This window comes from Paramisgurnus dabryanus, chromosome 16, assembly GCF_030506205.2.
Source record: "Paramisgurnus dabryanus chromosome 16, PD_genome_1.1, whole genome shotgun sequence".
Lineage (NCBI taxonomy): Eukaryota > Metazoa > Chordata > Actinopteri > Cypriniformes > Cobitidae > Paramisgurnus > Paramisgurnus dabryanus.
The window spans coordinates 14,706,559-14,733,985 of NC_133352.1; the positions used below are offsets into that span (position 1 = coordinate 14,706,559).

Genomic DNA, 27,427 nt, shown 5'->3' on the forward strand with positions numbered 1-27,427 from the left:
GAGATATACACGAATCTGTCTATTATTGTGTAATGCTTCATTTCATATACTGTCATTGACAATATGCCTGACCCAAGCTGGCAGAAATAACTGAAAGTATTTGTACAACAACGTGCCGAATAAAACATTTTTTTCAAGTTAAACTGACCATTCTGGAACAGAAAAAAGAAATAATTGCAATAACAGCACTGGCACAAATGCAACAACATGGCTCTTCCTTTCCAAAAACCTCCAAAACCACATAAATGGCTCCTATCAGAGGCATGGGTGGCTGAAATCCAGAGAACACAAAAAATCTAGGTCAATGGATTGCTGCACAGCTATGATGGCTCCCTCCTGTAAAGATTCTGCACGATGTGTATAGATAGATGAAAAACACACAAACACGCACTGTTTGATCAGTTATCCAAGCAAGGAAAATACAGAACTTGATGCAAGCAAGTGGATGAGTATTTTAATTTCATTTCATTATACAAAATGCAATAGCACTTAAGATTTAATTTAGCGGGTATTGCATGCAATGATTTTAAATAAGAGGAAAGAGTGTTACTTGTACCTAAAAAGTTCCCCTGCATTATTTAAGTTTTTTTAATGGCAGTGCCTGCAGGCATATTCTCGACTTTGCATGTCCTCATACATCAGCTGTGCTTTAAAATGACGTCTGCATAAAATCAGAATAGACTGAGTACATGTTGGTATAACTTGTTTGAGAAGATTTGCTTTGCTTTTATTTATTTATAAAGCACATTATATGCAAAGTTGATCCAAAGTGCTGTACAATAAAAACAACATCCGGACACAAAATCAACTGTTATGCCTTATTGAAGGCTACAAAAAGCAAATGCAATTTTAAATCTAAATAGGGAACAGACAGTTCTAAAGGAAACAGGTAAGTTATCCCAAAGACTTGATCATCTCTGCGTTTGAGCCTTACTCTTGGGACAATGAGAAGGCCAGTACAGGATCTCAAAGACTTAGTGGGATTGTACTGTAGATAGAAAGTGTTTCTGAAAGGTAGCATGGTGCCAGATTGTGTGTGTTTTAAAAAACAAAATTAGAACTAAAAAAAATATTTCTGTACTGCAGCCAGAGATAAAGAGATAAGAGTGGACGTAATGTAATCGTCAATAACCTAGCAGCAGCCTTTTGAAGCATCTGTAAACACCTTAAGCAAGATTGGCTCGATTTAACAACGGTGCTAATTTGCTTCTTAAAAGTGAGAAAAGAATCAAGAAAGACACCAAGGTTTTCTAATATAATTAGAGTAATGGCCAAACTCAAATACATGATCATCCAAAGACTTCAAACCTAACAGAATACTTTCAGTTTTGCTATCATTTAGCACCAGAGAAGAGTTTTAGTGTATAGTCAAATGATTCATATCTGCCAAGAACTGTGTATTTTTAGCAGTCCCTGAGAGGGAATAGACGTCAGCTTGAATTCACAAGGTAGCATGTTATACAATCTCTATTATTAGTAGTTATAGAACTACTATAATGCGCACTGTATTATGCATACAGTGTGTTATTGAATTTATCAATGCAACAAACTGTGATTTCTTAAAAATGAAATGTTGCAGATAAAATATAACCAGCAGAACATTTGCTGTTTTGAATCCCACTCACAGTTTCTCCTGTCGGTGCCTAGCAACACTTTTACAGCAGAATACACAAAATTAGCAGGGTAAGCGTGACCATAGCCTCAAAGCCATCGCTCGCTGGAGCTGAGCTCACAAATTCCTTGAAACAAGATCAGCACGCAATAATAAAGGATCGCATACTAAAATAAACACGGTCTTTCTGCTTATTCAGACTACTCTTTATGCAGACATTTAATGCAAGATCAAAGTGAATTCCAGGATATGAAGTTAAAATCTGTGGAGAAGCAACAGAAAATAAAATGCTTGTGAAGAGTTACAATGAGAAGAAATACAATATTCACACAGTCAATTCACTGACAATGATGTAATGCTTTAAATGAATGTAAAATCTGGAAAATGGAAATGCTGCCTCCCAAACCAACTAGACCCAAGTTTGTGAGGACCTGTCCGTGGTACTGAAACCAGGACGTAGTTCCAAAATTTCCCAAAACTGGGAAATTATGTACAGGAAAATTCCTGTTTCAGATGGCATTTCAATAAATCAAATACGCCTGAGATGAAAATGATTTTTTATGTTCTTGTATGTCAACTGCATTGTTATATTTGGGAATCTAGTGTACTAAAGTGAAATGCTTATATGTTTCCAGCTGTCATTTTCCTTTAAGATGATGTAAGGCTCATCTCCCTAAGAATGGTCTCCCTCCCTGTCTAAGCCTCTCTCTCTCTCTCTCTCTCTCTCTCTCTCTCTCTCTCTCTCTCTCTCAGCACGCTGCATTCATTCGCACTACGCGGCTGATGCTCTGGAGTGTAAGGATGGACAAACTTCCTAATGCACCCTCATTTCCTTCTCGAGAGATCCTTTTACTGAAATGCTCTTTTAAATGCTGGTTGGGTGCCAGGCACATAGATTAACAGTGGACACTGTCGGACAGACAAGATTTCAAGTTACAGAGGAGAGAAAGGGACTCCTCTGAGGGAAGTTGAAGCTGTCCCATCTGATGCAATTCTTTCCTTTTTTATATCCATAACTTCTTTTTGGATCATTTTGGAGAAAGTGGACCTGAAAATGGTGGGTGAGAGCTCTTCTATTTTGTTTACCTTGTCTAATCAGATTCGTTGTTGAGGTTTCATTTTTAGTGCATTTTGTTTTGGTAAAAACTCAGCAGGTGTCTCAATATGCTGCACATGGCCTATGATAACAGCATATAGTAGATAGACTATGGATATGCATTAAATGAGTGGCCAGGTTATGTCTTTACTTTTTCGTCACCGAATACAAATCAAAAACTTTTATCTAATTTTTTTAAGTGTGCGACACCAAAATGGCACTGATTGAAAACTGCAGGACTTATCAATCGCCCAAGGACACTGGATGTGCACAGAGTTCCTCTTCGGATGTGGTTGAACTCAATGTAGGTGGACAGGTGTACTTCACGCGCCATGCCACGCTCACAAGCGTGCCAAATTCACTGCTGGGAAAACTATTCTCCAGTAAAAAGGACACCTCTAACGACTTGGCCCGGGACATCAAGGGACGCTACTTCATCGACAGGGACGGATTTCTCTTTCGATACGTTTTGGACTATCTTCGAGACAAGACCGTCGTCCTGCCCGATTATTTCCCAGAGAAAGGGAGACTAAAAAGGGAAGCTGAGTTCTTCCAGTTGCCCGAGCTCGTTAAAATCTTAAACCCAGATGATTATGTCCACAGCGATTTTGACGATGCATCCCAGGGAAGTGATCAGAGATTGTACCCAACGTCTTACCTGGACGCACGCGATAGGCGCTACGGCTTCATCACGGTGGGATACAAGAGCTCGTGCACATTCGGGAGGGACAACGATCCAAAAGCTCGAGGAATACCCAAAATATTCATTTGCGGACGGGTCGGTCTAGCCAGAGAAGTTTTCGGTGACACGTTAAACGAAAGCAGGGATCCCGACAGGCAACTGGAGCGATACACGTCTCAGTTTTACCTCAAGTTTCGCCACCTGGAGCGCGCGTTTGATATTCTCGCCGAGAGCGGTTTCCACATCGTCGCGTGCAATTCATCACTCACCACATCTCCTCACATCAGACAAACAGACGACAAATTCTGGTCAAACAACACAGAGTATGTTTTCTATCGTAAGTAAACTTTATTTCAGCCTTATTTTTTTGTTTTAAGATACATATTTAAACATTCATATTTGTATTTGATTTTAACACTACACGATGTGCATAAAGCTGCAAGATTCAGTCAGTACCGCTAGGCGGCGCATTCAGATTAAATCTACTTTTAAACGTCTATAATTATCCAATTATCCAATTTAAACCATATCTTTTTTTAAAAACATAAACTATCTGATTTGAGTAAATTAAGTTAATTTCTAAAGATGCTAAATGCACTTCCTTTAAAGTATTAACATAATGTATGGAATTTATCCGCTCAGATAGGATTCAGAGAAATTGCTATACAACAAATGAGAGGCTTTTGAGCCAATGCAGATGTTGAGATCCCCTCAAGTATAGATGAACAGAGTGTGATATGAATATTTCAGTAATCTACCCCAGTGATGGCCATGTCATTCCCTCCCTCTCTTTTTCTCACCCTCGCCTACATGTGCTAAACCTCATTTGGATATATTGGCTGCACCACAATATTGGATGCGTTGTCTTCAACGCCCGCCTGTCTTAAATGAGAGAGATGTTCCAGCATATGGGCAATTAAAAATCATTTTGTTCTCAAATCCAAATTTCCCCTTGGAAAACCTGAAAAGACATGGCTGTCTGGGCGAGGTAGATTCTGGAGGGCCAGTCAGTAAATTTGGGCGGAAGGACATATGGCTGCTTAATGATTTGTTCTCTGTCATCAGTATAATTACTGCAGCTTTCGACCCCTCCCATATCCTGCACATGATGTGAAAACTTACAGCAGTGTTTGCAGAGCAGACCCCAGTGTCTTATTGTTTTAAAGGGAAATAAGACCACTCATCTTGGCTTTTGTGACAATTTAGTAGTATGTTCATCTTTGGCTTTAACACAGAAATCAAAGAGTACAGAACATCCTGTAAAATGATCGCATGGTACCACCTAAAAATCACATTAACTTCACTGGCATCATATAAAATATTGCTTGTATTTGATTTTAGCTAGTGTTTCCTGTGTTGCATGTTTCTGATACAGATCGATTTTAGTATTTAGATACAGAGGAGAATCACTACTAACATTAGAGTAATTCAATAACCCTGGGTGTAATGTCATCCAGGAAGCTAGCCTGTTAATGTAACCACACTGTATCTACTGTATATCTACTGTATATTTTTGTAATAATTATGTGAGAAGATATCCAGGTTTAGCTCCTTTGCATGGTCCAGTTACCACCTGCCAGCAACGCCCATAACAATCCTTTTAAATAAAAAATGACAAGGAGAGTTGCAAGCAGTTAATAAATTTAAGGTATTCCATAATATGAGGGTTGAACAAATGACAGATAGTTTTTAAGGGCTCTTAAAAGCATAAAATTGACTTATGTCCCTGTCTCCTGCTTTTGGCATCAAAGCTTAGGATAGTATTGAAGAACTGAAGAGTCTGTGCAAGGTTTATAATAAAAAAGCTACACCATCAGAATTTTTTTTTTCAAAAAAAGTGTCCCTAGCTGTCACCGGGGCGTAGAAGAAGAAGAACCACTGAACCTAAAAAATTCATATTAGTACCTCAAAGGTACATATCTCAAGTATACATATCTTTACCTAAATGGTACATTAGGACCTTTTCCTTCCCCAGTAACAGCTAGGCAACATTTTTTGACCTCTTTGTCTGACAGTGTGCATAATAGGGATGATAAACAATTAATCGCGATTAATTTTTAGCAGAATAAAAGTTTTTGTTTACATCACATATCTGTGTAAACTGTGTATAATAAATATGTATATATATAAATATGAACACATTCATGTATAATTTTAAGAAAAAAAAAGTATATATTAAGTATTTATATTTATATATAATATAAATTATACATAAATATACAAATGTATATACACATGTAAACATTTCTAAAACATATACATACATATTTATACAAATTTATTATACACAGTTCACACACATATATGATGTAAACAAAAACTTTTATTCTGCTAACGATTAATCGCGATTAATCGTTAAGCATCCCTAGTGCGTATCCATCCTCCTGACATACATACGTTTTAGATAATCAGTTCTGTTTAATCTCTTACTTCACTAACAATGTAGTCATAATCAGAAATACACACACACACACACACACACACACAAAAAAAAATGCTGGGTTATTTTCAACCCAGTGTTGGGTTCAAAAGGGACGAACCAAGTTGAAATTTAAATGGGACATTTCACAAGACTTTTTAACATGTGAGTACATATGTGACGTTTTAGCTCAAAATACCATATAGATAATTTATTATAGTATGTTAAAATTGCCACTTTGTAGGTGTGAGCATAATTGTGCTGTTTTTTCATGTGTCCTTTTAAATTCAATTCAATTCAATTTTATTTATATAGCGCTTTTCACAATTTTTTATTGTTTCAAAGCAGCTTTACATGAATAGATGTAGGGGAAAACACAGAATAATCTATAGATAATGTTGGCTGATTCTCCCAGGGATGAAAAAACCCCTAGGAGAAAAACCCTGTGGGAAAACTCCTAGATGGACAAAACCCTTGGGAGAGATTTATATATATATATATATATATATATATATATATATATATATATATATATATATATATATATATATATATATATATATATATATAAACACGGTAGGGATAGGAAGCGGGTAAGTGTATTAAATTGGTTCAGCCGGTGGTCGTTGGTCGCGTATCGGCTGGGCATCACGTTGAAGTACAGCCAGTAGATCATTGGTGTGATGACCTTCACAGCAACAGGAACTGGGTCTGTTTGTCTCATTATCCTCCGGGTCGAAGACGAGACAGGGAGAAAAAAACAGAATTCTATTAGCATAGGGGCCGTTCGCATGTAATGCAAGTGTCATACAGTATTTTGGTTTAAAATCCGCTCGGTTCCAGACAGGCTACCTATTGCGGCATAAGTATATTACCCAGATGAGTTATGCGAATGCTTTTTCTGGACAAACTAGCTATTGCGGGATAAGTACATTTACTTGACATTCTATGTGAATGCTTTGTTAAAGAAGAATGTCTTAAGTTTAGACTTTAAGTGATCGACTGTGTCTGATTCTCGAACATTATTTGGTAAATCATTGCAGAGCTTAGGGGCTAGATATGAAAATGATCTACCACCTTTAGACACTTTTGATACTGTAGGGATAATTAATTGGCCAGAATTTTGTGATCGCAGTGTACGTGATGGAGTGTATTCTGATAGTAATTATTTAAGTTACGAGGGTGCTAGGCCATTTTAGGCTTTGTAGGTGATTACTAATATTTTAAATTGTATGCGATATTTAACTGGTAGCCAATGTAAAGATGCCAAGATTGGACTTTTGTTGTCATACTTTTTATATCGAGTAAGCACTCTTGCAGCGGTGTTTTGAACTAGCTGAAGCTTGTTTACCTAAATGCAGATTAGCTGATCTCTGCACTAAATGGCAGTGCGTGGTTTGATAGTGCCGATTAAGGGGCAGTATTATCCCCTACTGACATCACAATGAGAGCCAAATTTCAAAGACCTATTTTTCACATGCTTTCAGAGAATGGTTTATCAAAACCAAGTTACTGGGTTGATCTTATTCACATTTTTTAGGTTAATAGAAGCACTGGGGACTCTATTATAGCACTTAAACATGGAAAAAGTTAGATTTTCATGATATGTACCCTTTAACCTATGCTGGGTTGTTTCAACCCAAAATGCTGGGTTGTTTTAACCCATTGTTGTGTCAAATATAAACATTTCAGTTAATTTAACCCAATGGTTAGGCTTGATCCTTTTTGACCCAATGCTCGGTTGAAAATAACCCAAATCACCAAAAAATGAATTTACTCAACCATTAGGTTGAACTAGTCCTGTATGAGTTTCTTTTCTCTGATGAACACAAAAGAGAATGTTTTGATTAATGATGATAAGCACACAGCTGGTGGAAACCATTGTTTTCCATAGTAGGAAAAACAAATCCTATGGAATTCAATGGAAAACGTCAACTCGGTGCTTACCATATTTTATCAAAATATCTTCATCATCATTTATTACAATACTTATTTGTTTATCCTACTATGGAAGTCAATGGTTTTCACCAGCTGTGTGCTCATCATAATTTTTTAAAATGTCTTATTTTGTGTCCATCAGAAAAAAAGAAAGACCTCATACAGGTCTTAAAACAACATGAGAGTGAGGAAATCATGACATAAATTTTAATTTTTGGTTGAGCTATACCTTTAAATAGCAGTTTGTGTTTAAATAAAGTTGTATAAATCTTATATTTTTGAACAGTTTGGTGGTTATAACAGCATGATGGTTATAACATTGAGTTTGTTAGCTTTTAAATCCTGTTGTGAAATGAACCAGTTGCTTTTTATCGGCCTCACTGCCTCCTCTTGTGCTCTTACTTGCCATAACATCACCCACTTGACACATTTACCAATTTAGACGGCCCAAGAGATTAGTAATAGATCATTAGTGGTCAAAGATGTCTCTCTCTCTCTTTGTCTCTTTTACACTTTCATACAGATTCTCGCTCATTTACTTCATCACTTAACATGCCAATTCTTTCAGTTTTGAAGGTTGTCCTTAACATTTTTTGAAATAATTTGTACGAACTGCACAGTTTTGTCTTCGTGATAAATATTATTTATATGATTAATGGCCAAAACTCAGCTACACTGATATCTGGTAAGCCAGAAAATAAAATGCAATTTATAAACATACCGAGGATACTCAGATTTCATATCTGCATTCAAAAAGAACTAATTTACATATTTATTTTATTTTTATTTATTGCGTCCATTTTTACACTACATTCTGTCCCTATTGCAAAGCTCTGGATTTTAAATGATTTAAATTCTAAACACATTGCTGTTTGATGATGAATAGGACAGATTATGTAAATCATGACATTTTTTCTTTTCCTGAAAACTGTTACACAGTAAGCCATGAAATATTTGGCCCTTTCTCCTCCAGGTAATTCTATAAAAAAGAAAAGAAAATAAGCAGGATACTTATGAGTAACAACCCCCTTAAGAATATATTGATGATTAAGAATTATATCACAAACCCTTTCAATGGCGTTCTTATTAAAAACTATGAGATGTCTGTAAGGTCACCATTTCTGCTGCTTAAGAATGCTGTGGCGTTTTGAGTCAAAAAGTACAACCATCAAGTGAAGTGCACGTTGCATGCATAATTATCTTCAAAATCTAGATTCTTGTTTAGATTTAGTGTCACACTATATGATTTTGCAATTCATGTAACACAACATCATGACATGGCCTGTCACATTGTTTCCGGTCCAGTGCAGCCGGCAACAGCGGAGCTGTTAGTGGGGGAAAGTCAAGTGTGGTTCATGTAGTCTGTTATGCCCAAAGCGCTAGGAAGTTGGAACACCCAGAGTTTCCAAGCTGGGCAACTTAGCTTGTCAAAATACACAATGGTAGACACAAAGCGAGAGAGAGAGAGAGAGAGAGAGAGAGAGAGAGAGAGAGAGAGAGAGAGAGAGAGAGAGAGAGAGAGAGAGAGAGACAGAGAGAGCCTTTGGCCATGTCCTCTTAGAACTCTGTGTGAATATTCAGTTTGCATTATGCTTGTGAATGCAAGTGATTTACAGTGATTATTGAACTGGCACGAGAAACCAATCCTGTCTCTACGAAGTAGCATTTGAGATGGGAAAGATCCAGACATTTTGATCTCTTTCCACATCCTTCCAGTTGTATGGAAAGAGCCATTTGGCCCACCTGAGATGGAAAGCAAATGAATAACAGGGAAAGCGGTCCAACTAATATCCAACATACAAGATGAGCATACAAGTCAAAATGTGTTTATTTATTTGTGAAGACAACAGATGAACAGAGAGCGTGCATCACTTTACATGTTTAACATCACATGAAGCAGATGAATGAATGCTTTTATCTCGCAATGACAGTAGAGGTGATAAAAAATGCAAACTTTATGCTGAACAGGCAAATATGAACAAATCAAAATTGTGATTAAAATATCAACAAACATGTAAATAAATCTGAATTGAACTAAACTCATGACATCTTGTGTAATATACACATGAAGGCAGATGAATTCAAACAGATGACGTCTTGTTACAGTTTTACTTTTGTTCTGAAGCAGTGGTGGCTGGTTAAGAGGGCACAGTGCTGCGACCAAAAGGCGGATCTGAAACCAGCCAATTAGAGCTCAACCTCAAGTCACATGCTTTTACCACATTTACTGACCTACATAGACACTCATTTGGGGTGCGCCCCAGACACACACACATAGGACACACAACAAATTAGTTTTGATTTTTGACTTTTTTTATAAATGATAACATGACTAACAGTGAGTAGTATAACTAAATTATTTTATTTTGTATTAATTTGCACTACAGTATTAAACTTTTTGTTTAACATGTTAAAGTAGCTTTCCTCTCTGGCCAACTTTAAGTTGGCAGTGCCCCAGTGCCCTTTATTTGACCAGCCGCCACTGTTTTTGGATAGTTTCTCTGTAAGCCTTGTGAACAGTCATCAGTTAAAGATTTACATTTAGCAGACGCTTTCATCCAAAGCGACTTACAGTAGAGGAATACAACAAACAATTTATCTTAAAGATGCAATTCATCTTAATCTAATACAACAGCTTATTCATGGCATTTTTAAAGACCCCTAATAATTGCTCAATTTATTTTTTGGCTTAAGAGATCTTGTCTTATATATTTAGTTGCTATTGTAATTTGAAAAAGACTCACAACTGGGTGATTCTCACGAAATCCAGATTTAAAAGGTGTCCAGCATCAGAATTGTTTGCACATATTAAGATTAAGGTCTGAACTTACCACAACAATTATTTGTAGAGGATTTTAAAAATATTTCCTATAGAATTATTTAAATTTTTTAGATTATCATTATAAAAAATGATCATTACCGCAACATGATATTACATTAAATATATGCATTTACAAACTCATGTTTCGGTAATGAGAACTAAAAAGTTGTCTAGGTAATATGACAAACACATTTTTAACTTTTATCTGGAGAGAAAAAATAAGAACTGCTTAGCTGGTAGCCATCTTGAGTGTCACAGTCAATTATGTCCCTTCCAACTATTTTTAAAAAAATGTTAGTACTTTGAGGGCTTAAGCAATGATTGAAATTGTTGCAGAGGATGAGAAAATTGGTCCTGGACACATTTATATTCCTTATTATTGTCTCTACATTTACCAATGATCACCAAATATCACATGTTTCTTTACTGTAAATGTTTATAGTAAAACATGCACTGAAGCTTTTTATTTTTTAGATTTCTTAATTATAAGTATTTCCATGTCAAGGAACCCAAATCCAGTCATGGACAGGTTGCGGTAATGAAATGTTCCCCATAAATGTGGAAAAAACAACAAAATTGGTTTGTATGATGTCATTTGAAATCATGTGCAAAATATTACATGAAGAGAAGTTTGTAACTGTCACGGCTAGTCCGTGTCATGTTTTGTTTGTCTCCGATTACGTCACCTGGACAATTCACAGACTGATTCCTCATCACACCTGTTCCCTGTTAAGTGTTGTGTATTTATACTGCTGTCTGTTTCACACCTGTCGCCGGATTATTGTCATTGCAACCATGTCTGTTCCCTGTTTTGGTTGTTCCTGTGTTTTGTTACCTGTTACTCCTCGTGTTATTATTTCCAGTTTTATCATTAAATGTTATTTATATTTTGAACTCTGCGTTTGCGTCCTGACTCCCTTCCCGTGTCGTGACAGAATAATCCGGCCATTATTGGACGCAGCGAGTTCAGGGAGGGCTGCTTCCCCAAATATTTCATGGAGGGGGAGTAGTGACATCGGGACGTGCATGCTGCCAGCCCCGATGTCCCTTGGAGACTCACCAGGAGAGATCACTCGCTCCTTCCGGAGGAGGATCGGCCCAGGCGCTCTTCGCGTGGTTGAGTCGCCGTCTCTGGTCCCTCGGAGGTCCACCGCCGTGCCTGTCTTGGGAGCCCGGAACGGAGACCACGCCCGATCGTTTCCCCGGGGTGGTCATCGCCGTGAGGGAGCCCGTTTCCCGCGTTGGTGGGACGCGACTTCCAGGGGGCATCGGATCCCCGGCGATTCCCAGTTGGGGGTATTCGTCTGCCCCGGTTCTCATGAGGGTCGCTCCGGTTCAGCCGGCTTACAGCATTGTGGTTTCATCCCGGCTGCCGCCGGTATCGTCAGGGTTTCCAAGCCCTCCATCCCTCCCCTGGATCCACCCTACCAGACTTTGTTTAGTTTTTGTTTCATGTGAGTGTCTGGTAGCCACTCGTAGAGGGGAGGGTTATGTCACGGCTAGTCCGTGTCATGTTTTGTTTGTCTCCGATTACGTCACCTGGACAATTCACAGACTGATTCCTCATCACACCTGTTCCCTGTTAAGTGTTGTGTATTTATACTGCTGTCTGTTTCACACCTGTCGCCGGATTATTGTCATTGCAACCATGTCTGTTCCCTGTTTTGGTTGTTCCTGTGTTTTGTTACCTGTTACTCCTCGTGTTATTATTTCCAGTTTTATCATTAAATGTTATTTATATTTTGAACTCTGCGTTTGCGTCCTGACTCCCTTCCCGTGTCGTGACAGAATAATCCGGCCATTATTGGACGCAGCGAGTTCAGGGAGGGCTGCTTCCCCAAATATTTCATGGAGGGGGAGTAGTGACATCGGGACGTGCATGCTGCCAGCCCCGATGTCCCTTGGAGACTCACCAGGAGAGATCACTCGCTCCTTCCGGAGGAGGATCGGCCCAGGCGCTCTTCGCGTGGTTGAGTCGCCGTCTCTGGTCCCTCGGAGGTCCACCGCCGTGCCTGTCTTGGGAGCCCGGAACGGAGACCACGCCCGATCGTTTCCCCGGGGTGGTCATCGCCGTGAGGGAGCCCGTTTCCCGCGTTGGTGGGACGCGACTTCCAGGGGGCATCGGATCCCCGGCGATTCCCAGTTGGGGGTATTCGTCTGCCCCGGTTCTCATGAGGGTCGCTCCGGTTCAGCCGGCTTACAGCATTGTGGTTTCATCCCGGCTGCCGCCGGTATCGTCAGGGTTTCCAAGCCCTCCATCCCTCCCCTGGATCCACCCTACCAGACTTTGTTTAGTTTTTGTTTCATGTGAGTGTCTGGTAGCCACTCGTAGAGGGGAGGGTTATGTCACGGCTAGTCCGTGTCATGTTTTGTTTGTCTCCGATTACGTCACCTGGACAATTCACAGACTGATTCCTCATCACACCTGTTCCCTGTTAAGTGTTGTGTATTTATACTGCTGTCTGTTTCACACCTGTCGCCGGATTATTGTCATTGCAACCATGTCTGTTCCCTGTTTTGGTTGTTCCTGTGTTTTGTTACCTGTTACTCCTCGTGTTATTATTTCCAGTTTTATCATTAAATGTTATTTATATTTTGAACTCTGCGTTTGCGTCCTGACTCCCTTCCCGTGTCGTGACAGAATAATCCGGCCATTATTGGACGCAGCGAGTTCAGGGAGGGCTGCTTCCCCAAATATTTCATGGAGGGGGAGTAGTGACATCGGGACGTGCATGCTGCCAGCCCCGATGTCCCTTGGAGACTCACCAGGAGAGATCACTCGCTCCTTCCGGAGGAGGATCGGCCCAGGCGCTCTTCGCGTGGTTGAGTCGCCGTCTCTGGTCCCTCGGAGGTCCACCGCCGTGCCTGTCTTGGGAGCCCGGAACGGAGACCACGCCCGATCGTTTCCCCGGGGTGGTCATCGCCGTGAGGGAGCCCGTTTCCCGCGTTGGTGGGACGCGACTTCCAGGGGGCATCGGATCCCCGGCGATTCCCAGTTGGGGGTATTCGTCTGCCCCGGTTCTCATGAGGGTCGCTCCGGTTCAGCCGGCTTACAGCATTGTGGTTTCATCCCGGCTGCCGCCGGTATCGTCAGGGTTTCCAAGCCCTCCATCCCTCCCCTGGATCCACCCTACCAGACTTTGTTTAGTTTTTGTTTCATGTGAGTGTCTGGTAGCCACTCGTAGAGGGGAGGGTTATGTCACGGCTAGTCCGTGTCATGTTTTGTTTGTCTCCGATTACGTCACCTGGACAATTCACAGACTGATTCCTCATCACACCTGTTCCCTGTTAAGTGTTGTGTATTTATACTGCTGTCTGTTTCACACCTGTCGCCGGATTATTGTCATTGCAACCATGTCTGTTCCCTGTTTTGGTTGTTCCTGTGTTTTGTTACCTGTTACTCCTCGTGTTATTATTTCCAGTTTTATCATTAAATGTTATTTATATTTTGAACTCTGCGTTTGCGTCCTGACTCCCTTCCCGTGTCGTGACAGTAACTGTATGCTTCTTATTTTGATACTATTACTTTGCATTTACTTTTTTATCAAAATGTTTCATGACATCTCATAGGTCTAATTTCGCAAGAATCACCCAACTGCTAATGACTGCAATACTCTTGATACTTGTGACATACTATATATTTTATTAGGGTAAAGGTCCACTGTATAGATTTTTAGCATGGAATCTAGTGGTGAGATTGTGAATTTCAACCAACGGCTCAGTCCACAGCTCACCCCTCCCTTTCAATACGCATAGAGAAGCTACAGTAGCCACCACAGGACAAACATGTCATCATCTGAAACAATGCAGTGACATTACATGCTCTATAGACCGTTTCAGCAGTAACAACATAAACAAAAACGTAACTTCCGAAACTCTGTTAAGAATAAATAACAACAAAGTACTTTAGTAGTTTATTTATATAACATGCAAAATAAACAATATTTAGTTTACATAGGAAACAAAAACATTTGTTATTTTCGACGAGGTATTTGTTTCACAGTTCAGTTTAGCCAACTAGTCAGACCATTAAACAAACAGAGACCAGAAGTTAAGTTCTGCAGAGACGCACATGGGTCTGATTAAACAGCCTATACACCACTGATAATAGTTATGTAATATATTGCATTTCTGTCAAGAGATCCTTCTAAAAGTTACACAATGTACATTTAATAGTCCATATTCAGGTTTACAGTTACTAGTTTGAACATAGTTTGAACAAAATATCTGTAAAAATACATTCAGAATGGAAGAGATCATGGTTTAGGGTTGTTTGGATGCTGCTTAAAAAATAAATTAATGAGTTTATCAGGACATTTCACAAGGGAAGGTGAAGCCATCTGTCTACCAGTTTAAGCTCAACAGAAGTTGGGTGATGCAACAGGTCAACGACCCAAAACGCAGGAGTAAATCCACAGCAGAACGGCCTCAAGAAAACACGCCTTCAGCAGTTGCCCACTTTTGACCTTAACTCAACTGAGATGCTTAGACATGACCTCATAAGATAGAGATTAATTCCAGTCAGCCCACAAATACTGCTGAACTGAAACTGTTTCATAAAAGTAAAGGTACAAAATTCTTTCTATATTGAGTACAAGAAACTTTTGTGGGAGTTTCAAATAGCAAGCCAAAAGTCAATGCTTGTTCAATGTAGACATAAAAAGGCATGAAGACGTGTAATTGTTTGTGTTATTTAACTTTATCCACGTATATGTAAAATGTTAAAGTAATATTATTGACTTATTAACAGAAGTTAAATGGAAAAATGTTTTTTAAAATGTACATTTATGGTCTATTAACCTGATCAAATAAATAGTATGTCTCAAGTATATAGAGTATTGCAGTCATACAAGAGTAAGCAGTCGTGAGACGTCAAGAAAACAACAACTGTTTTTATAGGTTTCAGCAGTAACAACTAGGGCTGTAACGATTAACCGTGTGTCCCATTAAACATGCCTGTCTAAACTCGATTCTGAATTGCAAGGCTGCGATTCTTTGTTTCATGAACAGCTTGTGCATGTACTACGGCATTTGGTCAGTAGGAAGTCCTTATCAATCTAAAATCATTATGAGTCGGAGTCGTTTATAACGTGCATTTAAAAAAACAAAACACTCGTTAAACAAAATCAGTTAAAATATTCTTATCATCATGAAAATACCTGAAACAATTTGAAGAAGAGCGATATAAATATTCCTGGAATAGCGTTTGTAATACTACTTCTGCTGTGGCACAAAGGGAGTTTCTGTACGAGAGCGCCCCCTGGATTTGGGATGTGCCGGGATTTCACCGTAATTCTTTAAAATACATTCATTGAGAAAACGCACATTAGCACAATTATTCGTTACAGGCCTAGTAAAAACATTAACACACGGCTTTCGTGGTCATCACGTAACTTCCGGTAAACTCTGCGAAGAAATAACAGCTATGCATATATGACAAAGATTGCCAATATTTTTTGGAGAGAACATATAAAGACAAGATTAAAATAATAACGTACACAAATTAAATTAATAATGTATTACTTATCAGTATTCAAAAGTGTTTTTTTAAGGATTCAAGTGTTACTAATAAAGTTAAACCAAAAGGATTAATCATTTTCACCTCACACACAGTTTGTGATTGGAATACAATGAAATACATAACTTCCGGTCGGCATATCGCATGCGGTTTAGTCGCACAAGTTCAAATTTTTTAACGGATCCAATGCTCAAAACGGATCCAATAATTACGCATCCGCAGATGATCGGCACCTCACGTAACCCCTTTGCGACTCTCCATAAGAAATGAATGACTTCCGGCTTATCGGCCGTCGTTTGTCATGTGCAGTGAAAAGGCGGCTTAAGAGTTCAGTTTCAGCAACTAGTCAGACCATTAAACAAATAGAAACCGAAAGTAAAGTTCAGACCAGACACTTAACGCGTCACCGCACGTGCCCCAGATGAAACGGTCTATGATCCTGCCGCAATAGCGGTTCGTTTAAAATAGGATTTCCTTTAACATCCTTCTGACAAGGGCTCTGTTATCTCATTCTTGTGGTATTATTACACCCCATCAGCTTTTTGAGAGGGGTCATGACTACATTGAGATGATCTTGGTTCTCCGATCTGTCTGTCAGGCATTGGCACATGCGGACTTTAACAAATGAAGGAGATTGTGGCTAACGTCAGTATCAGCCAAGGGATAAAATTGTCACATTACCCGTTATCTTCCAGCACAAAGCATCTGGGACAACGGGAAGACTTGTATCAGTGTGATTTGTTCTTGGATTAGGACAATGTGTCCTTATTAATTTCAAAACCTGTCATCACACATCACTTTAAATCAGCTCGTCTGATTAATGTGATTAAATTTGATTTGGGTGACTTCTTGAATATACTGTATATGGTGAAGTGCCCAGACCTCTGTGAATGCATCTGGCTCCATCCTTTCAATCAACATTTATACTGTATCTTCATTTAAATGGTAAAATAGATGTAAGCTTAGTATATTTCTAACCAGCTTAGTTTTATTCATCTGTAAAGATGAATCATCTATGTAGCTGTTCCCCCGCCAGGACAAAGCTGACCTATTTTGCTCATTACCAAGCAGATAAACAGTACTAAACCGTAGGCCGTGTCTTATGTCTCTATTTACAGTAGATCTCAGTTTGACACAGACAAACTGCCTATTTGCACAGACCTTTTATCACAAAGCCCCTAAGCTAAAAGAGTTTATGCAACAAGCATGTAAAGTTGATTTGATCTTGATCCTGTTGGCTAAAGTTTTTTATAGCAAGAGAGCTCCGGCCACCAGATCAGGCAACCATATTAAAATCATTTAACATTATCTTTTAAATTTGCTTATTTACTGTATTGCTTCTGTTAAACAGAGACTCATAGTAATCTTTCTCATGTCCTGAAGCTAGAGATATAAAAGTAGGACGAGTGCCATATATACCTGCAGAAGAAAACATATTTCACTCTCAGTGAAATTGATGGTTATCATTGTGGTTTTCAAAGCGAGACCCAGATGCATGCATGTGTCCTGGCTTGGTGAAAACCACTTCAATCCAGAAATGCCTGCAGGTTTGTGTTGAGCTCGATTGGCTTTCTTGGTATGCAAAAATAGATTGACTCATTTTTCAAGAGCTTAAATATTTATTCTTTCCATTCGCTGTTTGAATATTTTGCATAGTTTTGGATTAACTTTTACCTCGGTTCTTTAAAGGTGTCTGAGCTCAGTTTGCAGGCTAGTTTTAAAAGTTCTTTCCTACCTTTAATGCCCATATACACAGGAAGCACTCATAAGGTCATAAACAAAAATACATTACTTGCTTGCCATGCTGTTTGCAATATTAGCATCCATTGCTTAATGGTGAGCATTATGAGACTGAGTGCTAATTAAAAATGCATACAATTGCATCATTTTATTTTTAGGATTGTCAAAAAGACTATTGTCAAAGGCATAAAACACATTAGATAGTTCAGGAGAATGGAGATCTGAAGCACTCTCAAGCCTTTAAATGCAATGCATTTTGGTTAGACACCGCTTAGTTGGGTGGTTGCCCCTTGTGATGAGATCGTCTTTGCCCAACCCTAGTGCCAAATGCATTTCTCATGCTTGTGTAATTCATGAGTATGCACTCACATACGGTAACTGATTTAGCTCTGCAGACGAGCACCGACCATAATGGGCTTGCAATATGATCCAGATAGTTGCATGCTGGTCTGTAGTCTGTTGGAGATCAGAAGACAACAGAGGATGACTGGATAAAGCAAAATGCAATCAATTTCTTGTCTGACAGATACTGCTGCAATATGCTTATTGAGTAGTAATGGTAAAAAGCACAAGATTAGCTTAATGTCCTACTGATCAAAGCCATTTAATATTTACCGCTTATCGTAATAATTATCTGGAATCTACTGCCGTAAGCTCTTAAAACTAAAAAAAAAAAGTTTGTTAATAAAAAATGAAAGTTGTTGTTTTAATTCTGGTGAATTGTGGCAACTGAGAACATCCATAAGTTGGGGCACAGTTTTAACCTTGCTCCAGCAGTCCATCGGTCTACATCATACGTTTTGAAACTATCTCTAAGCCTCTCCTTTAATAAAAGTCCTCCCCATTGACCCTTTATATGCTGCTGAGAAGTGAAGAGGAGAGATGGAGAGAATGAAAAAGGATAGACAGTGAGGAAAGTGCATATGAGGGGAAAATGAGCACCTGATTTAATTTTTATTCAGGGAAATGTTTTGCCTTTCTGGTGTCAGATTCATAGATTCCCATCAGAAAGCCACTAAACCGTTTTTTTCCCCAGCCCAATGCAATCACTCTGCCTGCAATTAGCTTGTTAGTACATCGGGTGGAAAGTAGTTGCAGCTCAGTTTAATGACTTTCTTATTTATTACTTTGAATAGGATGCATCTGGGGGTGGGTATTGCTTCTGGGTAAATGTACAATGAACGTAATTACAATGTAATTAGAAATTTGTTATCATCATTAACTAATAACTATACTTATACTACCCCTGTATGCAGAAGATGTCTCATAGGTGATTATTCTCTTTAGTAGTGTGTCAAGCTGACGGGAAAAGAGTTGAAATTCTATACATGAGCGTAAGGAAGACCGACAACAGGAAGATGGAGATATTATGATCCCTGTGGAGAAAATGTCTATTTATTTATCGAACCTCTGTCAAGATACAATTTTAAATGTTCCTAAAATCACAATGGGAACTCATGGCAGTTGGAATTAGAAAATGCAGCAATCATAATATTTTCGCTCACTCACTCACTCACTCACTCACTCAATTACTGACTCACCCACTCACTCACTCACTCAATTACTGACTCATTCACTCTATTACTGACTCATTTACTCACTCATTCACTCACTCACTCACTCACTCACTCGTTCAATTACTCACTCACTCATATATTTACTGACTGATTAAATTTCTGACTCATTCACTCACTCACTCACTCACTCACTCACTCACTCACTCACTCACTTACTAACTTATTCACTCACTCACTCACTTAATTACTAACTTATTCACTCACTCACTGACTCAATAACTGACTCATTCACTCACTTTCTAATTCACTCACCCGCTCACTTAATCACTGACTCATTCACCCACTCACTCACCCCTGACTCACTCACTTTCTAAATCACTCACTCAATTACTGACTCACTCACTCACTCACTCACTCACTCACTCACTCACTCACTCACTCAATTATTGACTTATTCACTCACTCACTTATTTACTGACTGACTCATTTACTCACTCTCTTACTCACTCACTCAATTACTTAATTATTCACTCACTTACTGACTCATTCACTCACTTTCTAATTCACTCACTCACTCACTTTATCACTGACTCACTCACTCAATTATTGGCTCATTCACTCACACACTCCCTTAATTACTGACTCATTTACTCACTCATTCACTCACTTTCTAAATCACTCACTCACTTACTCACCCACTTTCTAAATTACTCACTCACTTAATCACTGACTCACTCACCTACTCACTCGTTCAATTACTGACTCATTTACTCAATCACTCACCTACTCACTCGCTCAATTACTGACTCATTTACTCAATCACTCAAGTACTCATTTACTCACTTACTTAAAGGAACAGTATGTAGGATTGTGGCCAAAACTGGTATTGCAATAACAAAACTTGTGGCTAAAACTGGTACTGCAATCACACAACTGGTGGCCAATACACAAAATGACAACATAAACATCAGTTGAGGGCTGCAACTCCACTTTTTAAATGACAATATCCTGGCCAGACCACTGTTGTCAGTAATATAAGTATTTGAAATGAAAATTATTTATTAATGTCTAGTGACATATCAAGACCATTTTATGATTAACTGATATAAATTTCTTACATACTGTTCCTTTAATCACTGACTCATTCACCTACTCACTCGCTCAATTACAGACTCATTTACTCAATCACTCAAGTACTCACTCACTTACTTAATCACTGACTCGCTCACTCACTTTCTCACTTACTCACTCACTCAATTACTAACTCATTTACTTACTCACTCACTCACTTACTCACTCAATTACTAACTTATTCACTCACTCAATCACTTACTCACTCACTGTCTCACTCACTAGCTACGTTTACATGCAACCAAATCATCATTTTGTAATTTTATTGATGGCTCAATCGTATTGTAAAGCCTTTATGTAAACACCTTAATCAATACAATTCATGATATTCACCTGGATTCTGCTTTAATAATAATGGCATTTAAAAGTAACTCATAGAAGATCCAAAGAACCGTCAGCTGTGTTCTTGAACTGAAGGAGACACCTGGCCTCTTGAGCTGGTAATGCACCGGAGCAAATACAGCTTGTGCCAGGAAACCGAATAGCTAGAGGTTTGTTTGTGGTCTGTGAAGGTGAATAGGATGTCATCCGTTCACAGTATCACAAACTGCTTCTATGAATATTTATCAGATATTTATTCAAAATATTTAACAGTTCAAAAATAATACAGACACTCCATAAATTGCTATTACGTTGATGTAAATGGAGATTTTTGATGCATACATGTGTCCATCAGATAACAAAGGGGCTTGATGTACACCATTGCCTTTATTTGAGACAAAGACTCAGCCCTTTATCGTTTTAGCAAAGCTCTTTGTCCAAAACACAAAACAGGTCAATACATTGTTCAAACAGTGATTTAAATGTGGATCCTTTATGTCTTTGATAAGGTCAAACTGATAAGGTCACACTATTCAATGTCAAGCTGCTAGCTCGCAGTCATACATATTAATGTGATTCATCGTGCAATGTTCATGATGCATTTTACAAGTCTGTAAATTAATGTTAAATGAGTGTTAATGTTAATAGGGGCATTCATTATATCTGTATTGGTTGATCTACTGTAATACAAGACGAAATGGAGAATAACTTGTTCACCTTTGTTATCAGGTTACAAACATCATCTCAGCTTTTCACAATGATACTCATTTCATAGAAATCTGAAACCTACCATAAAAAATAGCAATGACATTCACACTGACCTACAGTTTGTCTTTCATAAACTCCTGGCTATGGTTGAGTTGGAATGGCTAAGTTTTTGTGGTTTTGTGTTTGAAGGTGGTCCATCCGTATGGTCGTCTTCTCACTGCGACTGCTGCTGCAAGAGTCACAAGAGCGAACGCGGGGGCGAGAGCGGCACATCCCTCAACGACCTCTCCACTTCCTGTTCCGAGACCCAATCGGAAGCCAGCTCACCCCAGGAAACGGTCATTGTTCGTCCAGTCACCCGCCAGCCCAACATCCAGACTCTAGACCGTCCGGTGAAAAAGGGCCCGACTCCAATTCCAAGGAGAACTGACCTGCTTCGCGTCCGGACCACAGGGCCACGTGATTCAATGGCGGGAAAGAGGAAACCAGCCAAGGAGAAGCTGACCACGGAGCAGGAGCTGGAGAAGTGCATCCAAGATTTCCGACGGATTAAAATTCCGGAACGCTTTCCGGAGAGGAAGAACATGTGGCAATCAGAGCTCTTGAAAAAATATAAACTTTAAAATGAGTCTATTAGACAACACAACAAAACTTCAGTGCATAAGATGACTTTATAATTCTTCTTCTGCTTGGATGTAATTGGCTGGTCTTTGTGTGCAAAGCATCCAAAGCATTCCTAACAGGACCGATTCAATTTTGCCACAAAGCACAATGACACCAAACTCGAAACTAATTTTACAGTGTCTAGACAACACAAACCTCTGAATTACATATTATATTGTACAGTATGTATACAACATAAGCACAACAGCATATTAACCGATAATGCAGTTTCGCACAGTGTATACACAATACTTAAGTGCAGCAGAATTCCTATGTGAATGTGTTTTGCATCTGGTTAGTAATGGTTAATATTAACACAAATATACAGTTTATTTCAAGACCTAAATACTGTAAAATGAGTGCAGTATGTTCCCACAGTAAACAAAAGACAATGCATGTTCTTTTACTCCATTAAGTTTGTGTTCACTTACCTAAATCCGACTAAAGTTATCAAACACACGAGAGAGGTTTAAATAATATATTAGCTTCTTGTGTATGTGAATATTTGTGCAGAGACTGTTGTTGTGCCTGTTGTGGGTATTCTGATTTTTTTTGTTCTGAATGTGCAACGAATCATTAAATGAACTGAGTTTAAAATACCATTCGTTTACCCGAGTCATTATAATCCAGGCGCATTGCAAAGTTTTCGAATCGGCTTGGCATTTCAACAGGATGAGAGACATCAAAAGCTGGTTGTGTTTTATTTGTGTCAAACTAATGTATGTGTGCAAATCTGATAAATGTAAGAAGGTGTAAACAAAGTGACAAGATCATTGTGTATTATTACGGATTATGAGCTTTGCTGAATTTAACACTAAACCGCCAAACTCTATTTCCAACACCGCCTTCAGTATTTGTACATTTCAGATGCAAGATAGTGTAATTCTGCTTCCTGTTGCCTCATACATTAGTTTTGTTTGTTTTTGTGAAAGTATGTATAAGTGTGCATCACAAGTACCATTGTAATAGACTATTTTTAGCCGTGAGGATCTGTTTCATCTGTGGCTTTGGGACCACAGGAGACACAGATATTTTGAGCATGTTAAGCCTTGTTCAAACCCCCAGTCTCTTTCAATGAGGCGTTTCTAAATCTGGTTGTCATAAACAAATGAGTACCGTCCACTCTGGGAACTGACGAGAGAAGGATGATGTGAACTCCACTGCTTTGCTCCCATTGGTAGTCGCTCCCGAAAATCGCGTAACATTTGCATAAAGTTAAACTTTTCTTAACTTTATCGCATTACTGGACACGTCCATCCGGTTGCCACGGCAGATCCAATCCTAGACTTGTGGGGGCACTAAGCAACTTTGTGAGGGGTTCATAAAAACCCAATTACGGTCTCTGCTTAAATCTAGCTATAGACAAAATGTTAACACGTATTATTTTATAGCAATACATTTTTGCCATATGGACACACTAGTCTTTTCTCAATATGCGTTCTTGTCTGTACTTGTGTTCTTGTGGACTTGTGAAACGTCATCAATCGCGGCCCAAGTACTATTCCAATTCAAAGTGCGCATCAAGCCCAAGTTCACATAAAATCCCTGGATGTGTTCTTGATCCGCCCATTTTATCGAGGATGCATCAGAGGAGACTTGTGTGGACTTATGACAGCGAAGTTTCCCAGAATGCATTTCGCGTCAGGAGTTCGTTCTTCCGAGTCTGAACTTGCAAGTTCGAACTACGAAGGACACAAGTCCGAGTTCGGCGTACTTGGTTTTGAGAAACGGCTACTGTGATACACATCAGAACACTTCCTAATTATAACATTGACACATGTTTTCTGAAAAGCCCTTTATCTGTTACATTAGTATTTAGAAACAACGGTCTAATTCTAAATATATATTTTTTAAAGCTGCAGAACATCAAGGAAACAAATTGAAAATTATGAATAAAATAAAACCAAAGTAGCTGTTAGAAAAACTATAAAAAAACAACTCAACCAATTTTCCAATTTGCTTAAAAACTTATGCATTATCAGACTCCAGAGGTAAACAAACCAAAATACATCAATAATTCTCTTAATGTGCTAACTTTAGACATGGTGTACAATGTTTTAAAATGATAACAGGAGTCACCCAACATCTTGCATGAATAAATGTGTTTATTTCTCGGCTACTGCTAGTCGCTGGCAGTCTGAATGGGGCGTTAGACTTGTATAAGGCTCCAGAAGTGTATTCATAGTGAAATCTTGAACAAAATTTTACAAAGGCGACACTCAAGCCATTTTTGAATTGTTAAATTGCTTTCTGCTATCCGAAAAGAAATGTGTTTGGGAAAAGAACCGAATTTTGTATTGACCCCAGCAGAATTGATTTATCTATTTACATAATGATGTTAAAACGTGTTTAGTTTAAAGAATTATCTCTAAAACTGACACTTAAGATTTAGTCCTTCACTTAAATTGCGACTGAGATGCTTGATAACAAACTTTTAAGCACAGCTTCGAGCCAAGAAAAAAGTCAATTCTTGCGCGTAATTCTCATAGGCTTGATAAATACAGGCCCTGGTTTGCATACTAATAGGAACTAACTTTTAAGCCATTTAATTGATTTTGCAGTTACAATTTTTCACATAACATCAAAGCCACTGCTGTTTTCATTCTCTTTTAATGCAGCTTCTGTTAAATGGCCTGTCTGTGTATTCGCTGTGTCCATTATATATGCTTTAAATTGATCCGTATTGAGAGGATGGAAAGGATCCAGAATTCGGTCTGTGTTCTGACACACTACTCTCTTTCAGAATCGATAGCAGCCTCTAAAAGTGCAGAACAACATACCATAGTCAAGCAGATGACCAGCAGCAAACCTAAGGCTAAATCCACCCCCGCTTGCATTTGGGTGATTATATAATTGCTTGTACATTTGGTGTCGAGTCATAATTTTTTTCTCTGCTTTGTTGAATAGTTATATTTTTAATTACTTTAATAATTTGGTACTTGTTTTCATGGATCACAAGATGTAACAGGCTATAACTATATGTGACTCTGGACCACGAAAGTCTTAATTCCCATGGGTATATTAGCAATATCCAAAAGTACATTGTATGTACATCAGCAAATATATCAAAACTTTTATTTTTTGAGAGGATGCAGTGCTAAGGACTTCATTTCACAAGACTTTTTTTAAGATGTCAAATAAATCTTTGGTGTCCCCATAGTATGTATGTGACGTTTTAGCTCAAAATATCATATAGATAATTTATCATAGCATGTTAAAATTGCCACTTTGTAGGTTTGAGCAAAAATGTGCCGTTTTGTGTGTGTCCTTTTAAATGCAAATGAGTTGATCTCTGTACTAAATGGCAGTGCTGTGGTTGGATAGTGCAGATTAAAGGGTTGTATTATCCCCTTCTAACATCACAAGGGGAGCTAAATTTCAATTACCAATTTTTTCCACATACTTGCAGAGAATGGTTTACCAAAACTAAGTTACTGGGTACATCTTTTTCACATTTTCTAGTTTGATAAAAGCACTGGGGACCTAAAGAAACACACGTCGCAGGGCTCGACATCAACGCTTGTCTTAAAAAGTGGATTTTTTAAAAGGCGAAGTGAAAGTACAATTCCATCACATACTGTGATCACTGTTATTCTACATTGATAACAAAGTATTTTACAGAACTGTTATTTTTTGTGATTTTTACTTCCATATAAAGTCCCCATGAAATTAAAAATGACAATATTTTTTTATGAAATGTAAAAAAATTATGAACAATTTATCGATTCAGGTCATTACTAAAAAAAATAATGTGCCCTCAAGCTTAAATCAAAATCAGAAAATGTACTTCCGCCCTCTTGGAGCAATCCCTGTCTGATGCTGCATTTACACCAACCGCGTTTCAGGCGTCAAAATCGCGTCTACCGCGCCTATGGTTGCCGCTTGAACAGTTTGAATGCATTCATAGGCAAAAAATCCGCTCCTTGTGGGAGGGGCAAGTGCTATGCAGTTGTCTGTTTGCAAGATGACTGATGTTGATTGGGCATTTAATCGAGAGAGTTACCAGTTTGTATTTGGTAACCGTACTATAGGGGGAAAATAAACGGCGCAGGTCAATAAACGTCACGTGACTCAAAAGTGAAATGTGTATTTCAACGTACCCAATGTCCTCACTGACACTTTTGCAAGCGAGCTCCTTTCTTTCTGTCTCCTCTATAGAAATAAGAACTTAGAAATAGCTCCGGGTGACTGCTTATGGACAATATCAAGCGTTCCTTCAGGTTGAATGAGTGACTCCGGGCGGGGCTGCCGCCACAGCAGCAAGCAGGCTCCTGATTGGTTAACGCGGTGCGAATTCCGTCAAAGTCCAAATTTTTCAACTCAGGCGTCAAAGGGAAATTTGCGTGAACCGCAAAATGCAAAAAAGCACCATTCGCGCATATCGCGCATACCACACACAACGCTCAATTCGCACCTTTCGCACAAACTACACGCGCAAATGAGGTGGAAACGCGTCTTCCGCACCGCGCCAAATGCCTCATCCGCGCCGCGGGACCCCCAGATGCGCGTCAACGCGTCTTCACATTGTCTTAACATTGAAATCACTCGCGCTTCATGCCTCTACTGCGGTTGGTGTAAACGCAGCATGATGAAGTCAGCTAGATGGCTTGGGCGGGGCATCCATTAACCCCCCACTCCAACTGTCAAGTCTTCTACGAGTTCCATTTCTAAATGAAGCACAGTGGAAAGCACAAGCCACACCTGCAAATTTCAGTTTCACTCAAAAATACCAGAGATATTAAATATTAACAAGATGCGTCAGTGGTATTAGTATGAATGGGGGGAGACTGCAATAGAGTCAGAGTCTAGTCCGGCCTCCCAGTAAAAAGAGCCAATCGCCAACTGTTCAAAAATTGAATCCTCTGAGAGAGGGACTTTGTGCATGCGCAGAATCAACAGGTCTTGTTGGTCTTGTTCCTGGAGGCGTTGCAAATATGGCGGTGAAGTGGCGCGACTTCCATAAAAGGACTTTGGAAATACATCGCAATACTGAAGTCGATTGCGACTTCCTGTTCAAAGGGACTTTAATGTGAAGAACTGGACCCCTGTGTGACCCTAAGGGGAACTTCATATATCCAGGTTGGGTTGTTGATAGATCTTGGTGTCTAATGACATTTATTCTTTTTATAGTCAAATACTTATTTGCGTCCACCGTATAGTACAATATTATTAATTCAATTTCTGTAATACACCAGTGGTTTCACCAAAAGAAGAGTAAGAATGTTTTACCAGGATCTTACTGTAATGATGTGCTGTCTACA

At 38.9% G+C, this 27,427-nt stretch overlaps 1 protein-coding gene across 2 annotated transcripts; it reads left to right on the forward strand.

Moving 5' to 3' along the window:
- The first annotated feature begins 2,375 nt into the window (after positions 1 to 2,375).
- kctd16a (potassium channel tetramerization domain containing 16a) lies at positions 2,376 to 22,930 on the forward strand. 2 transcript variants are annotated; one of them, XM_065266644.2, is made up of 3 exons: positions 2,376 to 2,669; positions 2,909 to 3,727; positions 21,693 to 22,930. In XM_065266644.2, the coding sequence occupies exons 2-3, from the start codon at positions 2,923 to 2,925 to the stop codon at positions 22,124 to 22,126; spliced, it is 1,239 nt and encodes a 412-aa protein (XP_065122716.1). In that variant the 5' UTR covers positions 2,376 to 2,669; positions 2,909 to 2,922; the 3' UTR covers positions 22,127 to 22,930. The 2 variants fall into 2 exon arrangements, with proteins under 2 accessions (XP_065122716.1, XP_065122715.1); XM_065266643.2 differs by having other exon boundaries at positions 2,376 to 3,727.
- The last annotated feature ends 4,497 nt before the right edge of the window (positions 22,931 to 27,427 follow it).